This window comes from Drosophila subpulchrella, chromosome X (assembly GCF_014743375.2).
Source record: "Drosophila subpulchrella strain 33 F10 #4 breed RU33 chromosome X, RU_Dsub_v1.1 Primary Assembly, whole genome shotgun sequence".
Taxonomy (NCBI): domain Eukaryota; kingdom Metazoa; phylum Arthropoda; class Insecta; order Diptera; family Drosophilidae; genus Drosophila; species Drosophila subpulchrella.
In genome coordinates this window covers 25966652-25987158 of record NC_050613.1, presented here as the reverse complement: position 1 = coordinate 25987158, position 20507 = coordinate 25966652, and the positions used below count along the sequence as shown (strand labels likewise).

The 20507-nt window shown below is 39.4% G+C and overlaps 2 protein-coding genes across 3 annotated transcripts in view; both read right to left on the bottom strand.

The window, feature by feature from the left end:
- The window catches only part of LOC119557881 (carbonic anhydrase-related protein 10), a 76856-nt gene extending 62198 nt beyond the window's left edge, over window positions 1-14658 (bottom strand). Inside the window, exon 1 of the mRNA XM_037870881.1 lies at window positions 14318-14658. The gene's annotated coding sequence lies outside the window, so the exon portion shown is untranslated. The remainder of the gene's footprint in view (window positions 1-14317) is intronic.
- Window positions 14659-16709: 2051 nt separating this feature from the next.
- On the bottom strand, window positions 16710-20262 carry LOC119556041 (obg-like ATPase 1). Of its 2 annotated transcripts, XM_037867830.1 has the most exons (6): window positions 20175-20262; window positions 20053-20105; window positions 19743-19941; window positions 18294-18354; window positions 17719-18100; window positions 16710-17474 (listed from the first exon to the last, which is right to left on the bottom strand). In XM_037867830.1, the coding sequence occupies exons 3-6, from the start codon at window positions 19921-19923 to the stop codon at window positions 16905-16907; spliced, it is 1194 nt and encodes a 397-aa protein (XP_037723758.1). In that variant the 5' UTR covers window positions 19924-19941; window positions 20053-20105; window positions 20175-20262; the 3' UTR covers window positions 16710-16904. The 2 variants fall into 2 exon arrangements, with proteins under 2 accessions (XP_037723758.1, XP_037723759.1); XM_037867831.1 differs by lacking the exon at window positions 20175-20262 and having other exon boundaries at window positions 20060-20079.
- Between the last annotated feature and the right edge of the window lie 245 nt (window positions 20263-20507).

The window sequence follows — 20507 nt, the reverse complement described above, 5'->3', positions numbered from 1 at the left end:
ATGGCGACCCGAAGCCGAGCCCGAAAATCCACGATTACTCTCGTTTCACCACATGGTGGATTTCGTTTCGAAGCCGGCTACCGTTTGTTTACGTTTTGTGTTTACATTCCAGGACCAACGGGAAACTGGAAACACGTGGCTGCCCTTGGAAGCCAGTAAAAAAACAAGGATAAAGGACGAAGGACGCATGTTGGGGCTACGAGTTCGCTGAATCCCAGCGTAGTTAGTCGGCAACGGAATGTTGGCAAGTGCCATTGAAGAGCTGACTTTATTGACTGCCAGACGAAGGGGAGTTTCAAAACAAAGGATCAATTTCTAAGGACTCACTTAAAATTTCTGCAATTTGGCATAGAACCTATATGATACGTACATAGATTGCAATGAATCTAGTCATTTTACTACAATATTTATAAATTGTGCGGCTATATATATATATAATATATTTTTATTATAAACTTTTATTATCAATAACGAATTTATATTTAATAATATAAAACTTTACCTTTTTATATAAAATATATTTTGTGATAATAAATAATAAAAGAGTTCAGTTAACAATCTTGAATATGTTATTCGGAGTTACAGAAATTTATAACATTTTTTTTAAACTAAACTTTAATTAAAATTAAATATTTGGGGCTTAAAACGCATTTATTTTCAATATATTTTCCTTTATTTGTATGTTATGATTGTCTTATGTATAAAAGAACTGAAATTGGCCATTTAGATTATTAAAAGAAATATATAAAACCGATACTATTAATGTGGATGTAATCCTTTATTAAGAAAAGATAAAAGCAAAGTGAGTTTATTGTGTAAAAATAATACATTTTATTAACTGAAATAAATGAACTAAGCCCCAGTTGCTAAAAAAAATATTTAAGAATTTTAAAGCGTCTTTAAATTTAGTCCTCTTTTGTTGTATTTTAATTGTAATTATAGAAATATATAGATATAAAAAAATATAGGATGTAATCTGAGAATAAATAATAAAATAATTAAACTAATGAATACGAAATTTAGTTTTCGAATTACTTAAGCTGATGGCATCTATAACATTAACTAAACTTTAAATTTAACAAAACTCACACCAAGTTGATACGAAATATTTAGAAAATTTAAAATAAAATCACACTTTTAAACTGAAAGCTCTGCAGCTTGGCCAGCTCTTTCATAAGTATCTGGCAGATGCACCTGAGTCCGGGGTTCTGCTTCCCGAATTCAGAGTCCTGAGTCCTGGCTTCCGTTCTGCCTGCATTTCGTGCGCATTTTTCCATCTGATTTGACATTTGTGCTAGGTAAACACAAGAATGCCAGCAACTTTTAATAAGACCAAGGAAGTGGACGGTCCTGGTTTGGGTTTGAGTTTGGGTTGGGGGTTTTTAGGGGTTCTGGGGAAGTGTCGAGTGCCGAGATTCTGGCCAGTCTTGGCCAGAACCGCTTTCAAGTTTCCACACACACACACACACACACACACTGTTTGTGTGCCCCTGTTGGCTCTTTTGAGCAATTTAGTTTGCTGCCATTTGCCACAAATGAAATTCGCTTTTTTGGGCCGCCACGGCGTATGCGTCATGTGTTTGCACTGCACTTGTTCCTCGTGGAGGATGAGTTCTGAAGAACTCCCCATCTCCGTCCCTACCCCCACAAAGTGCTACAAAGTGGACCATCCCGAACCGAACTGAACTGAACTGAACTAACTAGCTGCCCGCCGAATGTTTGTTTGTTTGCTCAATTTTAATTAAATTTTTAGCATTGCTCGTGTTTTGTTCGGCACGAAAATTTAAGCAAATTAATTGGCGCCCAATAATAGAGAAATCAAGTGAAATGTTTGCCAGTCGGTAAGTAATTTTAATTAATTTCCCGCGCCCTCCGCTCGCCGGCAAAAGCTAAAATTGCAATTGCAATCAATGCGGAATCAAGTCAAAAGCCCAATCAAGTTGTTCAATAGTGGGGCAAGTGGTGTGAGTGGTGCGAGTGGTTGGGTGGTGCGACCTGCAGGTGTCAGGCCCTTGAAGTGTTCCAGATTAGAATGCCAAATACCCTAGGTGGTAGTCAAAATGGACAAACTAAACTTCGATTTTTAAAAATATGACCATTTTTTTATGAGTCTTAAATATTATCACAATAATTAAGTAATGAAATAACTCCTAAACATTTTTTAAAGTAAGCTCATCGTTGAGGTACAATTTTATCGAAGTTTTCAAATTATAAAGAGTAAAAAAAAATTGATTAAAATTGAATTTTAAAAATTAAAATTCGATGGAAGACAAAATATTACAATAAATTAATATTTTTAACACAAAACTTGCTTAAATGCTTAAAAGTCTCGAGCAATATCACAATATCCTTCAATCAGAAAATATAGTAAGTCCTCTTAAAAGAACTGTTGAACAATTTTTAAAGTAAGATCATCATTTACGTACATAAAATTTTTTTTTTTAATATTTTAGAAGGAACCAAAATAAATTAATCAAATTTAAGTTTTATTGTATCTTTTAATGGACAAATTAAGTTAAGAACCTTTAAAGAACTGAGGAAAAATGAGCTAACGTCAAAATAGCATATAATTAAAAATCTCAATAATGTTCTAGAAAATAGACTAATTAAAACTTGATCAAATATTTATCCATCCAGCATACCCTGCTACCCTTGAAAAAGCAGCACACGTGAGACAGGAAACGGCCTTCAGCCCCACATGTCCAAAAGTTCTTTATTACCTTGGTAGCTGGATTATTAAAATTTCATCGAATTACGTGCGAATAATACCAAATTGCCCTGCACTCTATACGTCGCCTTGGCTTTGGCTCCTGCTTTTCTATTTTCCTTTTCTGCTGCCAGTCAGTGTACAATTAAGTTCAGCAGCCACAAAGGTAGGAAAACTAAGACAAAACCAGATATCGGTGAACAAAAGTTATTAATTTTTTATTGCACTCGTACCGAATTTAGCCCGGCTCAAGGTTGCACTTTCGACCGTGGAATAATAAAAATAATAAATACATTTATAGAGATGCTCGTGGAGGAAATATATAGAAAGCTGGGGCATTTCTGCGGCTTCAATGATGATGATGATGATGAGTGGGCTGCCCCACAATAAAGCAAAACTTTTTTGATTACTTTATGCTAACGGCAGCTGCGTCGCGTTCACATTTAGTTTTTGGCTTTGGCCACAAAGTAATTGCAGGGCCAGCACTGGAAAAAAACCAGCAAAAATCAGAGGCGTCGCGGCAAGGGGGGGGGGGCTTGGAAAACGACCAACCGACAGATGTCTGTACATGGTCTGCCATGCGGCGACTTTCGGGGCACCCAGCCACATATTGAGAGACTTATGAAAACGGGCAACAAAAAATTCATTTGATTTTGTCATCCAAATGGACTCCATTAATACCCTGTAGTAATCTTGTATTCAAATGATTTTAAGAGCAAGTCAATGGTTTTGACATTGACAACGGAATTTTATAAGTCCTTACAAAAAGGAATATATCTAGCACACTTAAAAGAAATCAAAGTAGTTTATTGAAAAAAGGTTTTACAATGCTTATAGCGTGTAAAAAAAATCGAAAGAACTATAAAAACAATTTTACATATGTTATGTTCTTATGTAATTAAATATTATTGATGTAAAAATAAATATTCAAAATAAACAGATTATCTTATAAATACATCATCTAAACCTTTATAAACGTTTCTGACGGTTTCCAGGCTTACTAACAACAAAATTTTTTTAAAACTTAAAACAAAAATAATTTATAAAATTCTATAAAAGAGAACTCAAACTGTTTTTGGCATATTTTTAGATTTTGTTAAGACCATTAATTTTAATTAAACATTTTGGAACAAAAAAGAATTAAAGACAAAATTCTAAAAATATATAAAAATAGAAGCTATCTAGTGCTCGGTAATATAGTATTAAGTTTAACATTGTATGCTAAGCTTTATTTGTTAAATAAATAAATAGAGGCTATCTATTTTGTACAATATATTTATATGTTATATAAAATCATATAGTCCATGTGAATTTTTGTAGGGTATTCAACTAGCTGAGCTGAGTGTGCTGCAAATGTAATTAAGCGAAAGACGCTTGAAATGCGCGAGCTTGACCGCTCATAAAACTTTGACAATGCTGACCTGCCACGCCTCCTTCCGGGAAACCCCCCCTAACTTCCACCCTCCTCCCAGTGAATGACCGTTTTATTAGCCGAGAGACATTTGAATCCTGGCTAGCTGAACACAAAAAAATGCAAAAAAGTGGCAAAGAGACTGGCCTGAAAGTGCATTCATTACTCATACGACATGCTGTCGTTAGTCAGAAATTAAATTTACGAAGCGGCAGCTGAGGCGAAAGGTTGGGATTGGCACACATATAGGACATATATGGGATTCGGGATCGGAGGAGCTGGAACTGCTGGCCCAGAAAATGGAACTGCTGGACTTGCCACAGTTGATTGGTTAGCACTAAGCGGGAAATTTGCCGGCCATAAATGTCGGTTGGGCAGCAAAAGCAGCAGCCTTATGCCACACATCCTTTTTGCCCCTTTTTTTTGCAGGCTGCCTCTGCCTGTTTTTCCTGCCCCACAAAAATTTACATGCGCTCAAATTTTTAGCTGCCGCCTTTTTTCTGTTCTTTTGCCTGCCGCTGGTCATTGCCTGTGAAATATATATATATATATGTATGTACCCCTGTATTTAAAGCCCCGAATATATGTACCATGTTAACTTGGCTGGCCAAAAATGTTTGGAGCCAGCTAAAGTTTCTTCAGCTTCCCCTCCGTTTTTCCCCGAGACCCTCGGCTTGCATATGTGCCGGTTAAGTGGTTTTTGTGGCTGAAAAGCAGAAAACTCATTAAAGTTTATTTCAAACACTAACAACAACAGCAGCAGTAGGAACTGAAAATGGGTAGGGGGGTTTTTAGCAAACTTCGGTCAAAAATTAAGACATATGCTCAGGCTGAAACCGAAACTGAACAGAAACAGAACAGCCACGAACTTCACAGTCTTTGTCCATATCTATACAGTTATGCATGTCTCCGACTTGACACTTGGAACCCACCACCCCCACCCACCCACTCTATATATCGACATGCACTTCCATGGGTGGGTGCAAATGGGGGTTAAGCATTGAGGGTTTGGGCCACTTTTGCTGCGGTTTTTGGGCCCCAAAACTTTGCCAAGTGCAGCGAGTTTGACGGCATGTGGACCGCCATATCAGATGGGGGGCTGCCCAACCCCCGAGGAGGGGGTCGAAAGAACAACAAAACTCCCATTGAGTCACCCACGAGGGTCAATTTACTCAATTCTGAATTTTCCACTGCCAGCCCAAGGGCTCTTCAAAAAAAAACAGCTCTCGGTTGCAAATGCGGGCAGCTACGATCGCAGATTAAGTTCGGTACTGGAAAAAAATTTAACCTACCCTTTTATGGTCCTTCGAGCCGGATCTCTTGAAATATTCTTCCTTCTTTAATTCTTAGAGTCCTACAATCCTAATTTTTTCCTCAACTTATTTCATGTTTTTTCATCAAATGCTATAAAATATAACCAAAACCATATTCAATTGGTGTTTAAAATACTACTTCTATGGTCCTTCGAGCCGGATCTCTAAAGTTAATCTTCCTCCTTTAATTCTTTGAGACATACAATATTTATTTTTTCCTCAATTTATGTCAGGTTTTTTCATCAAATGCTATAAAATATGACCAAAAATCAAATTCAATTGGTGTTTGAAATACTACTTCTATGGTCCTACGAGCCGGATATCGAAAGATATTCTTTTCGATTTATCTTAAATTGTGTCATGTCAACTGTTACCAAAATAAAATTCAATTAACCTTTAGTGTGTTTAGAGTGTTATTTATCAATTATTTTGTAATATTACTTGTGTTTATTTTTCAAATGCCACCTACTGTTCCAAAATGCGGCCACTTATAACCACTTGAAGAGAAGATATTTTAAATTACTTTATGGATATATTTAATATAATATCCCCGGCCCCTTGGGGGACACAAAAACCAAAGTACAAGAAGCGCAGGGCGGCCTGTGCTAAATATGACATTATATTGTGTGTGTCGCAGCATGTGTTTGGTTAGTTGGCCATTTGGTCAGTGGGCTGGCCTGGTTTGGTCCGGTCTGGTCTGCTGTAGTTGGTTGTAGCCAGCCTTTGTTGTTGGCACACTCGGCACAAATTAAACAATCTGTTGACAACTATTGGCCACAAAATCTTTGTTAATTGCCTTTTTGTCTGGCCTCAAGGCGGGTGTGTGTAACTAATGAACCACCCACAGTTTGCTAATTGCTCTGACCCCGCCGCCCCTTTCGTGTGTTTCTGTTTCGTTTGGTCCCGTCCAATGATATGAAATTAATATAATCGGCTGCTGTTTAAACTGCAATTTGGTGAATTTAATTACACTTCAACCGCACCCACATTTCGAGGGTTCTTGGGACTGGCAATGAACTGAAAAGCATTCGAGACTCTCTAGTGGATACCACAGATATACAAAATGGGAGATACAAATAGTTACATTAAAAAGAAGTATATAAGGCAAAGAAACATATAGTTTTAGTAGATTAAAAATGGCAATGGAGTGGCAAAAAAATGTTTAGAATGTTTTTGAACTGGATTTGGATGTGCATTGATATACATATTTATTATAATTAAATTATTTGTACTATATAGACCATAAGATTAGTAAGAACTGAATAATAAACAGAAAGTCTAGATGATTACAGGCTCTTTTATCACAGATCAAAGGTCAATCGAGCTCCCAGAGCGACATCAAAAAAACAAGTCTTAATACACCAGGAGGCGACTCGGACTAGGGACACTGAAATAGAAACATAGAGCCAAGAAACAATCTAATTTAAAGTTTACAACTTACGAGGCAAACAACAAATGCACTCAGCCCAGAAAGAGAAAGAGACGGCGAGAAAGGCAGAGAAAGAGACGGGGAGAGGGCTATGGCGGGGCGGAAACGACTTGCAACATGCAATTTGTTATCTCAAGTATGCAAAATTATGAAAGTTTATTTAAAAGTTATGCCACGGCCCGCTCTTTTGGCTGCCAGGAAAGCCAGCCAACCGAGCAGGATAATAATTGTGCCGCCTCCAACAGCAGACGCAGATACTTTTCCCCACACAGATACTTTTCCCACACAGACACTTGCCACACACCCACACACACGCACAACCCGAGAGTCCTTCTCACACATTATTCAAGTTAGCGGCGACAATTTATTAGTTTTACAATACAACTTGGCAAATTGGTGTATAAATCTTGGGGCCTCGCGAGTCTACTTCTTTTTGCTCTCCTTTAAAACCTGATCTTCGCTACAGTTTTAAACAATGCTCAGAATTCTGAAGACGTAAAAATCACGGATTCCTCAATTCTTCTATTCCTAATTTTGAAGTCGTAAAAACCACGAATTCCTCAATTCTCTTATTCCTAAAACAACTGTAGGTTATGCATTTCAATACCTTCGAGCCGGGTTTTAAAAGATTTTGTTTCTGCATTATCCTTGAATACAATTTGTATTCAAATCTTATTTTTCCTATAAAAATATGTTGTTATATACTTATTTAACAAACTTACGTTGTTATATTTTTCTTTCCTAGGTTCGATTTTAGGTTCTTGAGAAGATCTATGATTTTCCCATTTCCTGTTGCCGACTAAGTTGCCCCATGCTATGAATACTACGGGTTGGGGAATGTTTCGGAGCTCCAAAGTGTCATCATCTTGTCCCTTAATCGGTCCCAAGAAAATCGCAAAAACAATCACAAATAAAAGGGGACGCAATGCGTGCATATTCAAAGATGAAAGTCGAGCTACTAAAGCAGCATATTAAAGAGGCAATCTCCATAAGCTTTAAGAAATACACAATCAAAAATGAACTTCTGTGTTTTTAAATCAATAGTTGAGATGTTGAATAACCAGATTTATTTATTTTAAGGTTTTTTTCTCAAGTGTGGGTAAGTCGAACCTTGAATGAGATCAATGAGCTATACCATGACTTTTTTTTCGGTCCAATGCACTATCGTTTTTCCTGATCTCGTATTGTTGAACTCAATTAACACTTGGACAAATGGGGACTTTGAAACCCCCTTCCCTTTGACAGCCTCCGATTCCCGTCGCACATATGCGGTCTGAAATGTCCAAGTTTTTTACCCATTAAAAAACAACTAGCAGCGGTACAGTGGGATGATTTTAAGATTTAAGTCCATACAATTTGTTTTACCAAAATTAAGTTCTAGTAACATCTTTGTATTTTCTTTAGAGTGTTGTTAAGTGCCGCAATGCAAAAAACTCTCATGATAAACAAAGTGCGTGGTATTTTGATTGCGTATAATCTTGTTTTTTTCCCCACTTATAAACCTGCTTGTGTATGTAGGGTTCATTTTAAAAACCCCATCTATAAGCTTATCATTGTTATTTGTTCTGTTCGAAGGACCCTAATGTGGGGGCGAACATCAGACGGCGGCGGCAGCTTGCGCTTTATGATTTAATAACGTTGCATGGGTGTGCGACCCCCTTTTTCACCGCCCCCACTTCCAGCCACCCATGCACATTATCAACAACAACGTAGTCGTTTGCTGGGCGCTGAATTGTGTGCACTGGGAAAAATATTACAAAATACTGGAAAATTCTGAAAAATGTTTAAATTTTTTTCATTATTTAGGATATCTTTTAACTTGAATATTTGTTGCTAAATTTTAAGAAAGCTAAAATATACCAATAAAACATTTTAAAAAATATTTTGTTGGTGGTTAATAAGTAATAGTTTATTTAAAAGAGGTTATTCTATGAAAATGATTAAGACCTTAAAGCTTAATTTTTAATAGAAATATATCTCATTTATTTATTGCATTTAGGTAGGTAAAGTTAAAATCAAAGGTTTGCATCGAAATATTTTTATTGAAATCCTATTTAGTATGTTTTCCCAACAATAGGTGTTAGTTTAATAATATCTTAAAAATTTGTAAACAAATAAAATCTATAATAACTAATATTAGAATTCTTTGTATGATAAATTGATTTTTATGATGTGTTTATTTTTTAAATGTTGGCAAATTGTGTAATGAAATTTTTCGCAGTGTTCTTGTGAGGTGGTTTTTGGACTGGGCGTTGTTTCCATCTTGGGCCTCGTCGAGCGCTCACATTATCTGGCTCTGGTGCATGTCATCGCTGGGAAAAGTTGTCTCCGTTCGGGCTTTCCCTTTGCCCGCTTTTCCTCCGCCTTTCCCCTGCTTTCTCTCCGCCTTTCCCCTGCTTTTCCGCACAGTGTCATCTCCCGTTGTCCCTGTCGTCATCGTCGGGCCATATTAAATTGTGTTAAAACACTTGCGCCATGCATGTCACACGGCACCCACCCCCCGTCCTTGGAACCCCCCCCCCCCTCCCCTCATTTTTACCGCCCACCACCCACTTTTGTGCAATGGCGCGTGTTTTGCCATGTAACTCGTTTTGTCTCCAAGCTCCTTTGCTTTTTCACTGCCTTTCTTTTTCTTTCTTTTTTTTTGGGGGAGAGGTAGCTTTTTTATGCCCGCTTCATTTCCGGCAAATTAAAACGCATACGGCGCCACACAAGTAACATTCTGGTAAGGCAAAAAAAAAAATGGAAAGAAAATAAGTAGGTAAAAATGAAATAAACACTAATTTCGCAGCCGTGACACTCGTACGTAGTTTTTGGTACACTATTCGCCGTACTTCCCCCAGGAGTCACATAATTTCTGGTTCACTTTTGCCCAGTTTCCAATTTATTTGTTTGCCAGGGGATTTGCAGTCAGCACCATCCACTCAATGCCTTGTTCCCTGTTTATTTCTGTTCTTTTTTTTTTATATGTATTTCCCATTTTCTGTTTGCACCTCGCCTCATAATTAAAAGCTGCACTACGAATTTTTCAATAACAGCCATAAATCAGGCATATGGAAGCCGAGGGAGTTGGCCATAAATAACTTTACAGCCACACACATTGGCCGGCCCAATTGGAGGGGGCGGTGGACAAGGCAGAACAAGGGGGCGTGGCAGTTCAGGGCAGGGCAGGGGGCAGCCCAGGAGGCAGGGGCAGAGGCTCCATCGATGACCCAGTCGAGCATGAAAAGCCCCCACTTGGCTCCTTATTAGTCATGCCTGAGATCGCCCGACGACACTCGCGGTAAATGCAATCGAAAAGTCGAGGAAAGCGAATTAAAACTTTAAGCAGGAGAAAAGCAGGGGGAAATTAAAGGTAGCTCTTGAAAAAAATCATAATAATATTGCAATCTTGACAAGTAAAGTTCTCCCAAATATAAGATTTTAACAAAAATAACAAGAAATCACTAGGATTTTGAAAACACTAACAAGCATGTCTAAAAGTATGCAACACAAATTAATGTTGTCAACTCCAATTCAAACTTTATTGTTGCATACTTTTAAGCACTTTTTCTTTTGTTCTATATTGCCAAGATATGGGTTTTAAGAAGGAATATTTATGGAAACCCCTTACTAGTAAATAATATGTAATTAGGAAGCACCTTAGAAGTTTCCATTTTGGAAAGGGGAATATCTAAAAGTCCACTTGAATTTGTAGCATCAAGTATATTTTTTACAGACCTACAATTTGTAATTTAGATCTCTATCATTCGAAACCCCGGCTTTGCAAACAACCCGCTTTCAAGTTGTGTTGCATGCAGCTTTAATAAGTTATTGAGTTACTTTGTTCTACGCCAAATTGCATTATTTCCATTATGGCTTCTCGGTACCTGTGCTACTTTTAATTATGGGTTCCTAACCCATAAACACACACATATATAGATGGTATAGGGGGCCATATGGCATAACTATATATTGCGGTTGCCTTATTTGCCCCCCGTTCCTACTTCTTTTATGGCTTGCATATGTATAACAGGAAATTAAAAATATATGCTGCATTTGGGCGGCTTTCTTTGTGTGTGTGTGTGTTTGTGTGAGTGTGCGATAGGATGTGTTGCCTACTTTTTGGCATTCTACCGACTCTTTTTGTCTGCTCACTTGTTGGTTGGGTTTTGTTTGCTTGTTTGCTTTGTTTTCCACATGGGCCACATTATTATGATGTCTCTTCTCTTTTCGCCTGAATGAAGTGCATCGCACATAAGGGAGTCGAGTGTGTGTGAGTGCGGGGCGGTTTGAGTGTGTGTGCGGGTCCTAGAGATGGCAAACTATTTAAAGTTATCGAAGAATATCACATATGATGAGTTCCGAAAAATCACTATTAAAAGTGTCTAAAAGTATGGAAAAAATCCGATTATTTCTTTTTTATTGCATACTTTTAGACATATTTAGTTTAAATGAAATCCCTAGAAAATATGACTTTATTATTATTATTTTAATACAATTTTCATATTAAGCATATAATATTCCCTCCAAAAAATAAAATTAAATATTTGTTAATACCTTTTTCAACCGGAAATGAATACTTCGTTTTTATATTTCCTTTAACTCTTATAAAAATGATCTTAAGGAACCCCCATATATCGCATCACGCTGCCATCACCAACGACACACGTTTCAGGGGTCGACTGGCAGCGTCAGCTTCGCGATTTTTCATCAAAGTCACGGCGGGCAAAAGTTGGCGAGATGCTGCCCCATTGTTGCCTCTGACACTGACACCGGAAATGAACACATTTTCCGGTGCCATACGTGTGCGCGTCTCGCTGTGTGGGTGACTCTGTTTGCACACACACACACACACACGCAGACACTGAGACCACCCACTGGGAGATTGAAAGTCGCTTAATGTATTGTTTTCCAGCGCTGACTTTCGGCTTTTGGATTTCAGCGTTCCGATTTCAGTTTTCAGATTCCAGGAGGCCAACGAAAAATTTCCCGTCGGACCGTCGGCTGATCTCCCACTTATTAGTGTTAAGGGAGAAAAGGAAAGTCGGGAATCGGGAGCCGGGAGCCGTAAGCCGGGAGCCTCTTCCGCCCAGAGAATTTAATTACTCGAGTGGAGCGGCCCCGGCAGAAGGTGTTAATGAGATTGCTCTGCCGACTGCGGCTTTGCCAAATCAACTCGTCAGTTCGAAATCTCCCCATTTCCCAAAAGCCCTGGAAGATTCATGCGGCTAAGTGCAGAGAGGATTGCAATCCATCCGACTGGCAGCGGGGCAGTCAGTCGGATTAGCGGTACGGGAATCATAGATCTTACACCCAAAGTGGGCAAAATCTGGACACATTGGATCGAACTTCTGAAGTGACCTTAGTTAGTTTGCATTGAAATATTTGTTTTTGACGTTGTTTCATTTTCTTCACAGATTGTCTTGATGAATGGATCCAAAGGTGACCCAAAACTTTACTTTTAGTACCCATAACTAGACAAGCCCAACTTTCGTTTCAAATTTTTTACTTAAATTGTGTAATAATTTACATTTAAAATGTGTAATGAGAAAAACTGATTAGCTTTTTAACTTTTTAAAAAAAAAAATTCTAGGACCTACAAAAAGGTGACCCAAAACCGATTTCAAAAAGCGATACCTCACAAAGTTAGTAATTGAATTCACTCACTTGTAAACTAAAGTTTTAATTTTAAGACTGTTAAAATTGTGGATCTACTTCTAGGGTAGAAAAATAAAATATCTAGAGATATATGCAACCTATGATGATGACCCTGGTTTATCGTTTTAATAAGATCATCTTAAGTTAAGCATTTCCTATTCGCCAGGTATTTCATTTCCGCTATCCTCGCAGCTTTCTCTTCACTTTCTCCTGCCATTTTCCTCTGTCTGATGGCTTCTTAATTAGCTGTTAAAACGTTTCGGCAGCTGCCAAAACAATTACACGCTTTATTTCCATGAACGGCACGTTTTACCTTGGTTGCAGCACCACCCGCGAGTCGTGACCCTTGACCCCCTGAGGCCCCCCTCCGGTGACCCCTGTGACCGCCCCCAACCACTGTGAACTACTGTTGCTGCAGCTGGGGATCTAATCCAGGACTCAAATCGTTTTACGCTGTCGCCGCATGTGGGCATTAAGTTAAATGCCGGCATAGACGACAGGAACAATGATGATGGGGCTACGCCGATGATAATGATCATAATGATGGGAATGGCAATGATGTGGGGGGCGGTGGTGGATATTGGGGGGCTGTCGACGTGATTATGACGATAAGGTTCCGGATTCCCCATTCCGGAGCCCATCGAGAGCGGCACAATCTGCTGATTTATATTATTGTCACGTTTATGGCCAGATTGGGATTGAAATTGAGACGAGAGAGCGATGGTGCAGCTTACGGTGCACTGCACTTTTTACAAGCAATTAAAGGTATTTGGAATAGAATGGCTACATGCATATAGATATGCCCAGCGAATGTCTAGAGACAGCTGTAAATGAATAATGAATGCCAATTCAGCGAAAAATATATTCAATTCAATTTCGATGCGTCACTCGAGCGCCGCCGCCGCCGCCGCGTTCGTCGCTCATTAATTTATGACAGTCATTTTTAACGCTTTGCTGCCCACGATGCCCTGCAAGTGACAGTTGATGCTGACGGCGTGCCACGCCCCCACCCACCACCCACCGCTCTAACGCCCCATTTTGCATGCGTCAAATATTCAAGCGCCATTTTTCAATTGAATTGAATGAATTTCTGAATCTCTGAATTGAGTGCATGAATGGCGGAGCCGCAGGACGCGAAAAACCCCACGACTATGGCATCGCTATCTTGGAAAAATCTAATCTACAGATTTTCGAATATATTGATTTTATAATGTGCTATTTTCGAAAATATTTTATTGCTATAAGTAGAGGGATTAAAATTGGTTCTTATTTACCTTTAAATATATTTTATGGTTTTCTATAAAATAAATAATAGAATAATATGACTTTAACTAAAAAAGTAAATGTATTCTTTTAATGCACATTTAGAAAATTTAAGTAAAAAAAACAATTTAAGTTTATATCATATTAAAAGCAATACTTAATTAAAATTAATTTAAATTAGATAAAAGTGACTAAATCTAATAATTACCCAATTTGTATACTTTTATATAAATGTGAAAATATAATACATAATTTAAAGAAGTGAAATCAATTTTTTTAAATAAATACAAAATGATAATATCAAAGCCAAATATTGATTCCATTAGTACTTTAGACTACTAAAAAAATATTTCTTTCGCAAAATTATTTTTCAGAAGAATACCAAATTTGATCAAGCTATAAAAATAGTTTCCAGCTGATTAATATTTTTATTATTACCCATATCTTATTTTAAAGCTTCCAAAAGCTTCTAAAACAAATTGAAATTTCCCTAACAGTTCCTTATAATTTTCTCATAAACTGTAGTCCACAAAGGGCATTCTCTAGTCGCTCACCTGAAAATCGCCACTATTCCGACTTGTTGTATTCCGAATGATTTGTGTTTGCCCCCTTTGTTGACGGACGTCGAGGACAGAGCAGTTCCACGGCAAACGGGCCATTTGGCCGGACTCTAAAGTGGCCATATTTCACGCTCCTCTGATGGGCCTTGTCAACGTTGGCACCCCGACTTCTCCGGCTCCTGAATCCTGCTCCTTTTCCACATCCTCCGCTGGAGGCAGCCGTACATGGGCAGACATTACACTTTAATTAACTACAAATCCACTGAAATTGCATTTCTCCATTTCGCCGCAACTGCCACGCCCCCTTTCTGGCCAGTTTTGAGCTAATAAAACATTCAAAATATTTTTCTCGGCTCGTTTCTTTCGGCCGGGGGAGTGTGTAATTTTGCACATTTCATATGAAAAGTTGTCGGGCTCACGCAAAAAACTTTTGCAGCCAACACACAAGGATGCAGTTGGCACAGTGGAACTGTGGATAATAAAATACAGAAAAGTTAGTGGTGTAAATAAAACATACAGGGTAAATATCAATAGTCACATTACCTTTTTAAAAGGAAACCTAAAAATCCTTACCAAAAGCCTAGCTTATTTGATAAAATTCCTAACGAATATATTTTTCTGATTTATATTTATATTGATTTTTACTTATTTATTTATCAACTTGAAATAGTAGCTTTTAATTTTGTTAAAAAAACATATTTGTTAGTTTTAAAATTAATATTATGGATCTTAAGAATACAAAAATGTTTATAATTTAACGTATGTTGTAAAATATAAGGCCTAATGCATAAGGTACTCAAAATAATGTTGTACAACAATTTACACAAAATTAAACTGATTAAAAAAAATACTTTTAAGATTTTCTAAAAAAAAAACCTTTAACAAATTTTAAAATGTCAATTAGGGATTCTTTACCGTTCTTTCTTAAGAAAATCTCAATTTACACAAAATTAAACTGATAAAAAAAAATGTTTTTAAGATTTTTTGGAAAATCTTTTGAAAACCTTTTAAAAATGTTAAAATTTCAATTAGGAATTCTTTACCAAAAGTAAAAAGATTTAAGTACATACGTACTTTGGAAAAAGCCTTTATACCATTTTAAAATCTCAATTCACCCAAAATTAAAATGATTTCAGTACTTTAAATATTTTTCAAAACCCTTTTCAAATGTTAGCCCTTGATTCCAGCACACAGTGCAAAAGAAAAGTTTCTTTCGGCAAAGATTAACAGAGCCCAGAAAACCCAACCGAAAAGGGGGTTTCGGGGATGGGATTTGGGGGGATATGCGTGTTTCTGGCGGCGCATGTTTGGCAATGCGGTAAACCAAATTATGTGCTTAGCAAGTTGCCGCTGCGACCAGAGTCAGTGCAACCATCCGGCCACCTCAACCACCCAAACCACGCGATCCTTTGTGTGCTGGATGCAGCTGCATTTGCACAGCACCACATGGCCCCCCCTTTGAGTCTTTGAGCCGCCGCCCCTTGCACTTGGCCGATTTTCCTGGTGGCTCTGGTTTCTGGTGGCAAAGAGGTTTGCACAGGTGTTTCCACCAACTTTGCCAGCATGATTAAAAAGTTTTGCCCCAGCGAAGCAATAGAAAGCCGGGACTTTGCTTGCCCGACTGTCATTGCCTGACAACAGGGGAGATGTCGATGCTTATTGTTTATTTTGGGCAGGGTCCAAAGGGTACGAAAAGAATTCCCAATTACAAAGGCATATCACACATCCATCCTTATTTTATTCAAAAATTTCAGAAGTGTACAAAAATTTCCATATTTCGTAATATTTTGTGAAGTAAAGGCCTTATGACACTTGATTTTTGACTAGCTGGACTTATTATAAAATGTTTTTAAGCTGTAGACCCTTTTTTCTCTAGGTTGCCTAACATTTTTGATATAAGTCCAGTGTTATTCAAAAATTAGGCAATTGTCATAAGGCCCTAAGGGTATAAAAAGAAATCCTAATTTTAAAGTTAAGCCGCACATCCATTTTTATTTTATTCCAAAATTGTAAGAGTATAAAAATGTTAATCGTTTATACCATTTTTTGGAGTTAACCCTTATGACACTGACTTCAGTTTTGACAAGCTGGATTTATAAAAAAAATCGTGGTATCCTACATATAATATAAAATACCTTAAAATGATTTTAAGCTATGTATAGACATTTTGAAATAAATCCAGTCAGTTAGTGAAAATTCAAGTTATTGTCATAAGGCCTTAGTTAGTTGGATATATTCAGCTTACATTTAAAGGCATTTCTTTATGGCCGCTACTTATAAGACGAATTTTCCTGAAATCCAACTTATTTAAACAAATGCCTTTTGAGAGGTCGTGCACAATAATGGTTTCATATCAAATCCCGCCTGATACAATAACAAACAACGGTTGAGTGTGTGTCATAAGCGTGTTTACATAGCGTACAAAAAAAAGGAAATTCAAAATGCATGTTGGGGCCTCGAACATGAGAGTGAGGGCATGGGCAACGAGGCGCTAGCCTCTGGTGAAGCGAAACATCTGGGAGTATAAGATCAAGTTAATGTACAAAACGGCGGACATGGCAATGAGCATGGCCAGACGGTATCATTTCTTCTTGGCATCCTTCAGGCCGGCGCCGGCGTTGAACTTGAAGAAGATGATGTCGCCGTCCTCGACGGTGTAGTTGCGTCCCTGTTGGCGGTACTTGCCCGCGGCCTTGGCATTCACCTCGCTGCCCTCCGACTTGAAGTCCTCGAAGTGCATCACCTCGGCCATGATGAAGCCCTTCTCGAAGTCGGTGTGAATGCGCCCGGCGGCCTGTGGTGCCTTGGTGCCCTTCTGCACGGTCCAGGCCTTCACCTCATCCGGTCCGGCGGTGAAGAAGTACTCCAGCTGCAGGGCCTTGTAGCCCGTCACGATGATCTTCTCCAGCATGCTCTTGCACTTGGTCTCCGTCTCGTAGGCCTTGCGCTCCAGTTCGTCCTTCTCGGACACCTGCTGCTCGAAGGCCCCAGAGAAGGGGATCAGCAGGGCTCCCGGATCGTTCTTGTCGATCCATTCCTTGATCTTCGGCAGCCACTTGTTCTTCTTGCGGATGAAGTCCTTGTCGGAGAGGTTCACCAGGTAGATCATCGGCTTGGAGGTCAGGAACAGATACTTATTCAGCGCCTCAATCTGAAAGAGCGAAGAAGTGGTAGCATTAACGAGAACGGGATGGCAAATCACAAGGTCACACGAAAAAGTCCACAAGAAAGACGGCCAATTGGTAGTAACAACATATTTAAAATGCAAAATACATAGTCAAAGCATTACTTATAAGCACATATAAAAATGGTTTTAGAGGGTTTAGGAAATGAAGATGATATATTAAGGATTGGCAAGCTATAATCTTCCTTTATATGGATTTTATCGCACTCACATCATGGGCATTCCAGTCCTCGAAGCGCAGATGACGCTTCTGGTCGATGAGGATCTCCTTGATCTTGACCATCGAGTCGTATTCGGGCTTCAGCTTCTTGTCGCCGCCGCGGGCCACCACTTTCTCCAGTTTGTCCAGGTTCTTGAGCAGATTCTCCTCGTCCTTGAGGCGCAGCTCCTCGGAGATGATCTCCAGATCGCGCACCGGGTCCACCTCGCCCTCAACATGAGTCACATCCGGGTCCTCGAAGGCGCGGCACAGGTGAAAGATGGCATCGCAGGCGCTGATGTGCGACAGGAAGTCGTTGCCCAGACCCTGACCCTCGGCGGCTCCCTTCACCAGGCCGGCAATGTCCACGACGTTCAGATAGGCGGGCACCACACTAGTTTTTTTTATAGTTTTTGGTTTCATATATTAATCTTTGCATCTATGTAGGTACTTTTTTAAACTTAACAAGCAAAAGGCAACCAAGTGTGAAGTGTACAAGTCCCGGAACTTGTTGTAAGTGTACAGAATGTTGGTTAAAAGCAATGCCAAACTAAAAACCAAAGGACTTGGATCCTTTTGGAACTCACCTGGCCGGCTTGTGGTAGTCCACCAGGTAATCGAATCGCTCATCGGGCACCGGAACACGACGTGTGGGTAGGGCAAGGGGCAGCATCGCATGGAAAGAGCGGTAAGACGCATGTTAGTCGGGTTTATTTGGCTGGATGCAAAAATACAAAAATACAAAGAGATGGAAAAAAAACCTTGCCAGATTGACTGACTGCCTGGCAGGCCGGCAGCATCGCGGGCCAATCATGGCAATTTTCTATAATTTTGCGCCATCCGCAAAGGGGCAGCGAAACCAAAATGAAGTCGCTCACAAATAAAAAGCCCAGGAAAATGAAACCGAAGCGAACCGAAGGCGGGGGCAATTTGCATATTGGGAACTGGATCTGATAAAATTGCTAAGGCCGCGACACGCCCACAACGCGAAAGACAGTGGAGCATGGTTATCTTTAAGTCTTTGAGGGTCTTTATAAACTCTAGTGGAAATTTCTGGCTTAAAATTTTGACCCTCCTTTAAGAGATAAATTATGATACAGATTATTAGAGAATTGCCTCACAAACTCATAACGGTATCCCACTTAAAAATAGGTATTGATTAACCAAAGTTATAGATTTTAGAAGTGCAGTTTTGGGTTCCCAACTTGAAAGCCATTGGAAGTACGGAAAAATCAAACATGAAAATGGGTTAAAATTTTTATCCTACTTTGAAAGATAGACTTTGATGTAGATTATTAGAAAATTCACAACTCATAGAGGTATCCCACTTTAAAATCGGTATTGAATAACCAAAGTTATGGATTTTAGAAGTGCAGTTTTGGGTTCCCATTCTGAATGCCAATGGAATTACGGAAAAATCGGATATTAAAATGCGCTTAATCTCTAAACCTCGTTTAAAAGAGGAATTATACTGTAGAATACAAGAGAATTCAAGTACAAACTCATAGAGGTATCCCTCTTATATATCGGTATCAAATAACTCAAGTTATGGAATCTGGAATTTCAGATTTGGGTTCCCATGTACATACATACATATATGAAAGTTCTATTGATACCTCCTTTCTCTCAGTAAACTGCAAAATTCGAATAGATAACCCTGATTTAACCATATATGTACATTCGATTTTCTGCATTACAAATCGTGTTGGTTCTATTTGAAGATCCTGAAGCAGTTTTCCCTACATTAAGCCACGGAATTCAAGGCCCCCTTCCGACCGAAGACCTCCGCCTTATCGAGGCTCCACTGTGGCTATTTTTGAAGGTCCAGTCGAGAGAGCAATTTGGAATTAGAAGCGGCGGCGGCTGCTCCTGGAGGCCATTGCTGCATCGCAACGGCGGGCATAAAAATTATATTCCACGCGATGATTACAATGATCGAGGAAATTGCCGCCGCCCGCAGCTTGGCCTGGTAATTGGCCAGCTATATGTATATCGGGGGATATATATGGAGGGGTTGGGGGTTGGGGAATACTTATTCTCATTCGGCTTGATGGTGCAGAAGGGGAAGTTCTCCGCGGGGGCGGCACTTTGGGTCAGAACGTTGAAGAAGGTGGACTTGCCCACGTTGGGAACGCCGACGATTCCGATTCTCAGATTGGTGCCGATTCTACCGATCAGCGGCTTGCGTTCCGGTTCATCGTGCTTCTTCGGCGGCATCTTGGTAGGTATATATATCTACCGGGGGGAATCGAAAGAGATATAGATATATATCAGATATAGATAGTTTTATTTTTGGGACTCCCGAGGGCGCCGAACATAACCTCACTTTGCCGGCTGCTGGCTCACCTTTCACCTTTTCGCGTGGACGCTATCCGCTTTCCGCTGAACTCCGGCTGCAGCTGTCGGTGTAAAGTTGAAGGTTAGTTGGTTTAATTGAACTTTAGCCCCTGTTATTTACAAATATTTACGAATATTTGGGCGTCCGCTGGCTTTTGCGGCTGACGGCGTGGAAGGAAAGAGAGCGAGCGAGAGGGCGATAGGCAATCAGCTGTCGGCCACGCAGGGTTGCATCGCAACTAGCGCCCCCGGGCGGGGGAATCGGGCAGTCGCTGCTTGGTGCCGCGGGCGGCAGGGGGCGCCACCAGGTCCAGGCGCGCAATTTGAATTTACCCCGAGGGCCATGTCATTACCTCTGTGGAATTTCTGCCTCTTTCAACAGGTTTTACGTCTTATTATACATCTTCATCAGCTTTGCATGCTATTTTATCAGTTCATCTTTTATCTTGGTTGTGTCTTGATTT

Bases quoted from the DNA above. Each gene is read 5' to 3' on its own strand.
- LOC119556041 (XM_037867830.1), bottom strand. From the start codon at position 19,923: ATGCCGCCGAAGAAGCACGATGAACCGGAACGCAAGCCGCTGATCGGT. The intron at 18,355-19,742 runs ATAAGTATTCCC...CCCTACCCACAC, and splicing joins CACCATCAAGCCGAATGAGA to GTCGTGTTCCGGTGCCCGAT. The intron at 17,475-17,718 runs GTGAGTGCGATA...TCGCTCTTTCAG, and splicing joins AGGACTGGAATGCCCATGAT to ATTGAGGCGCTGAATAAGTA.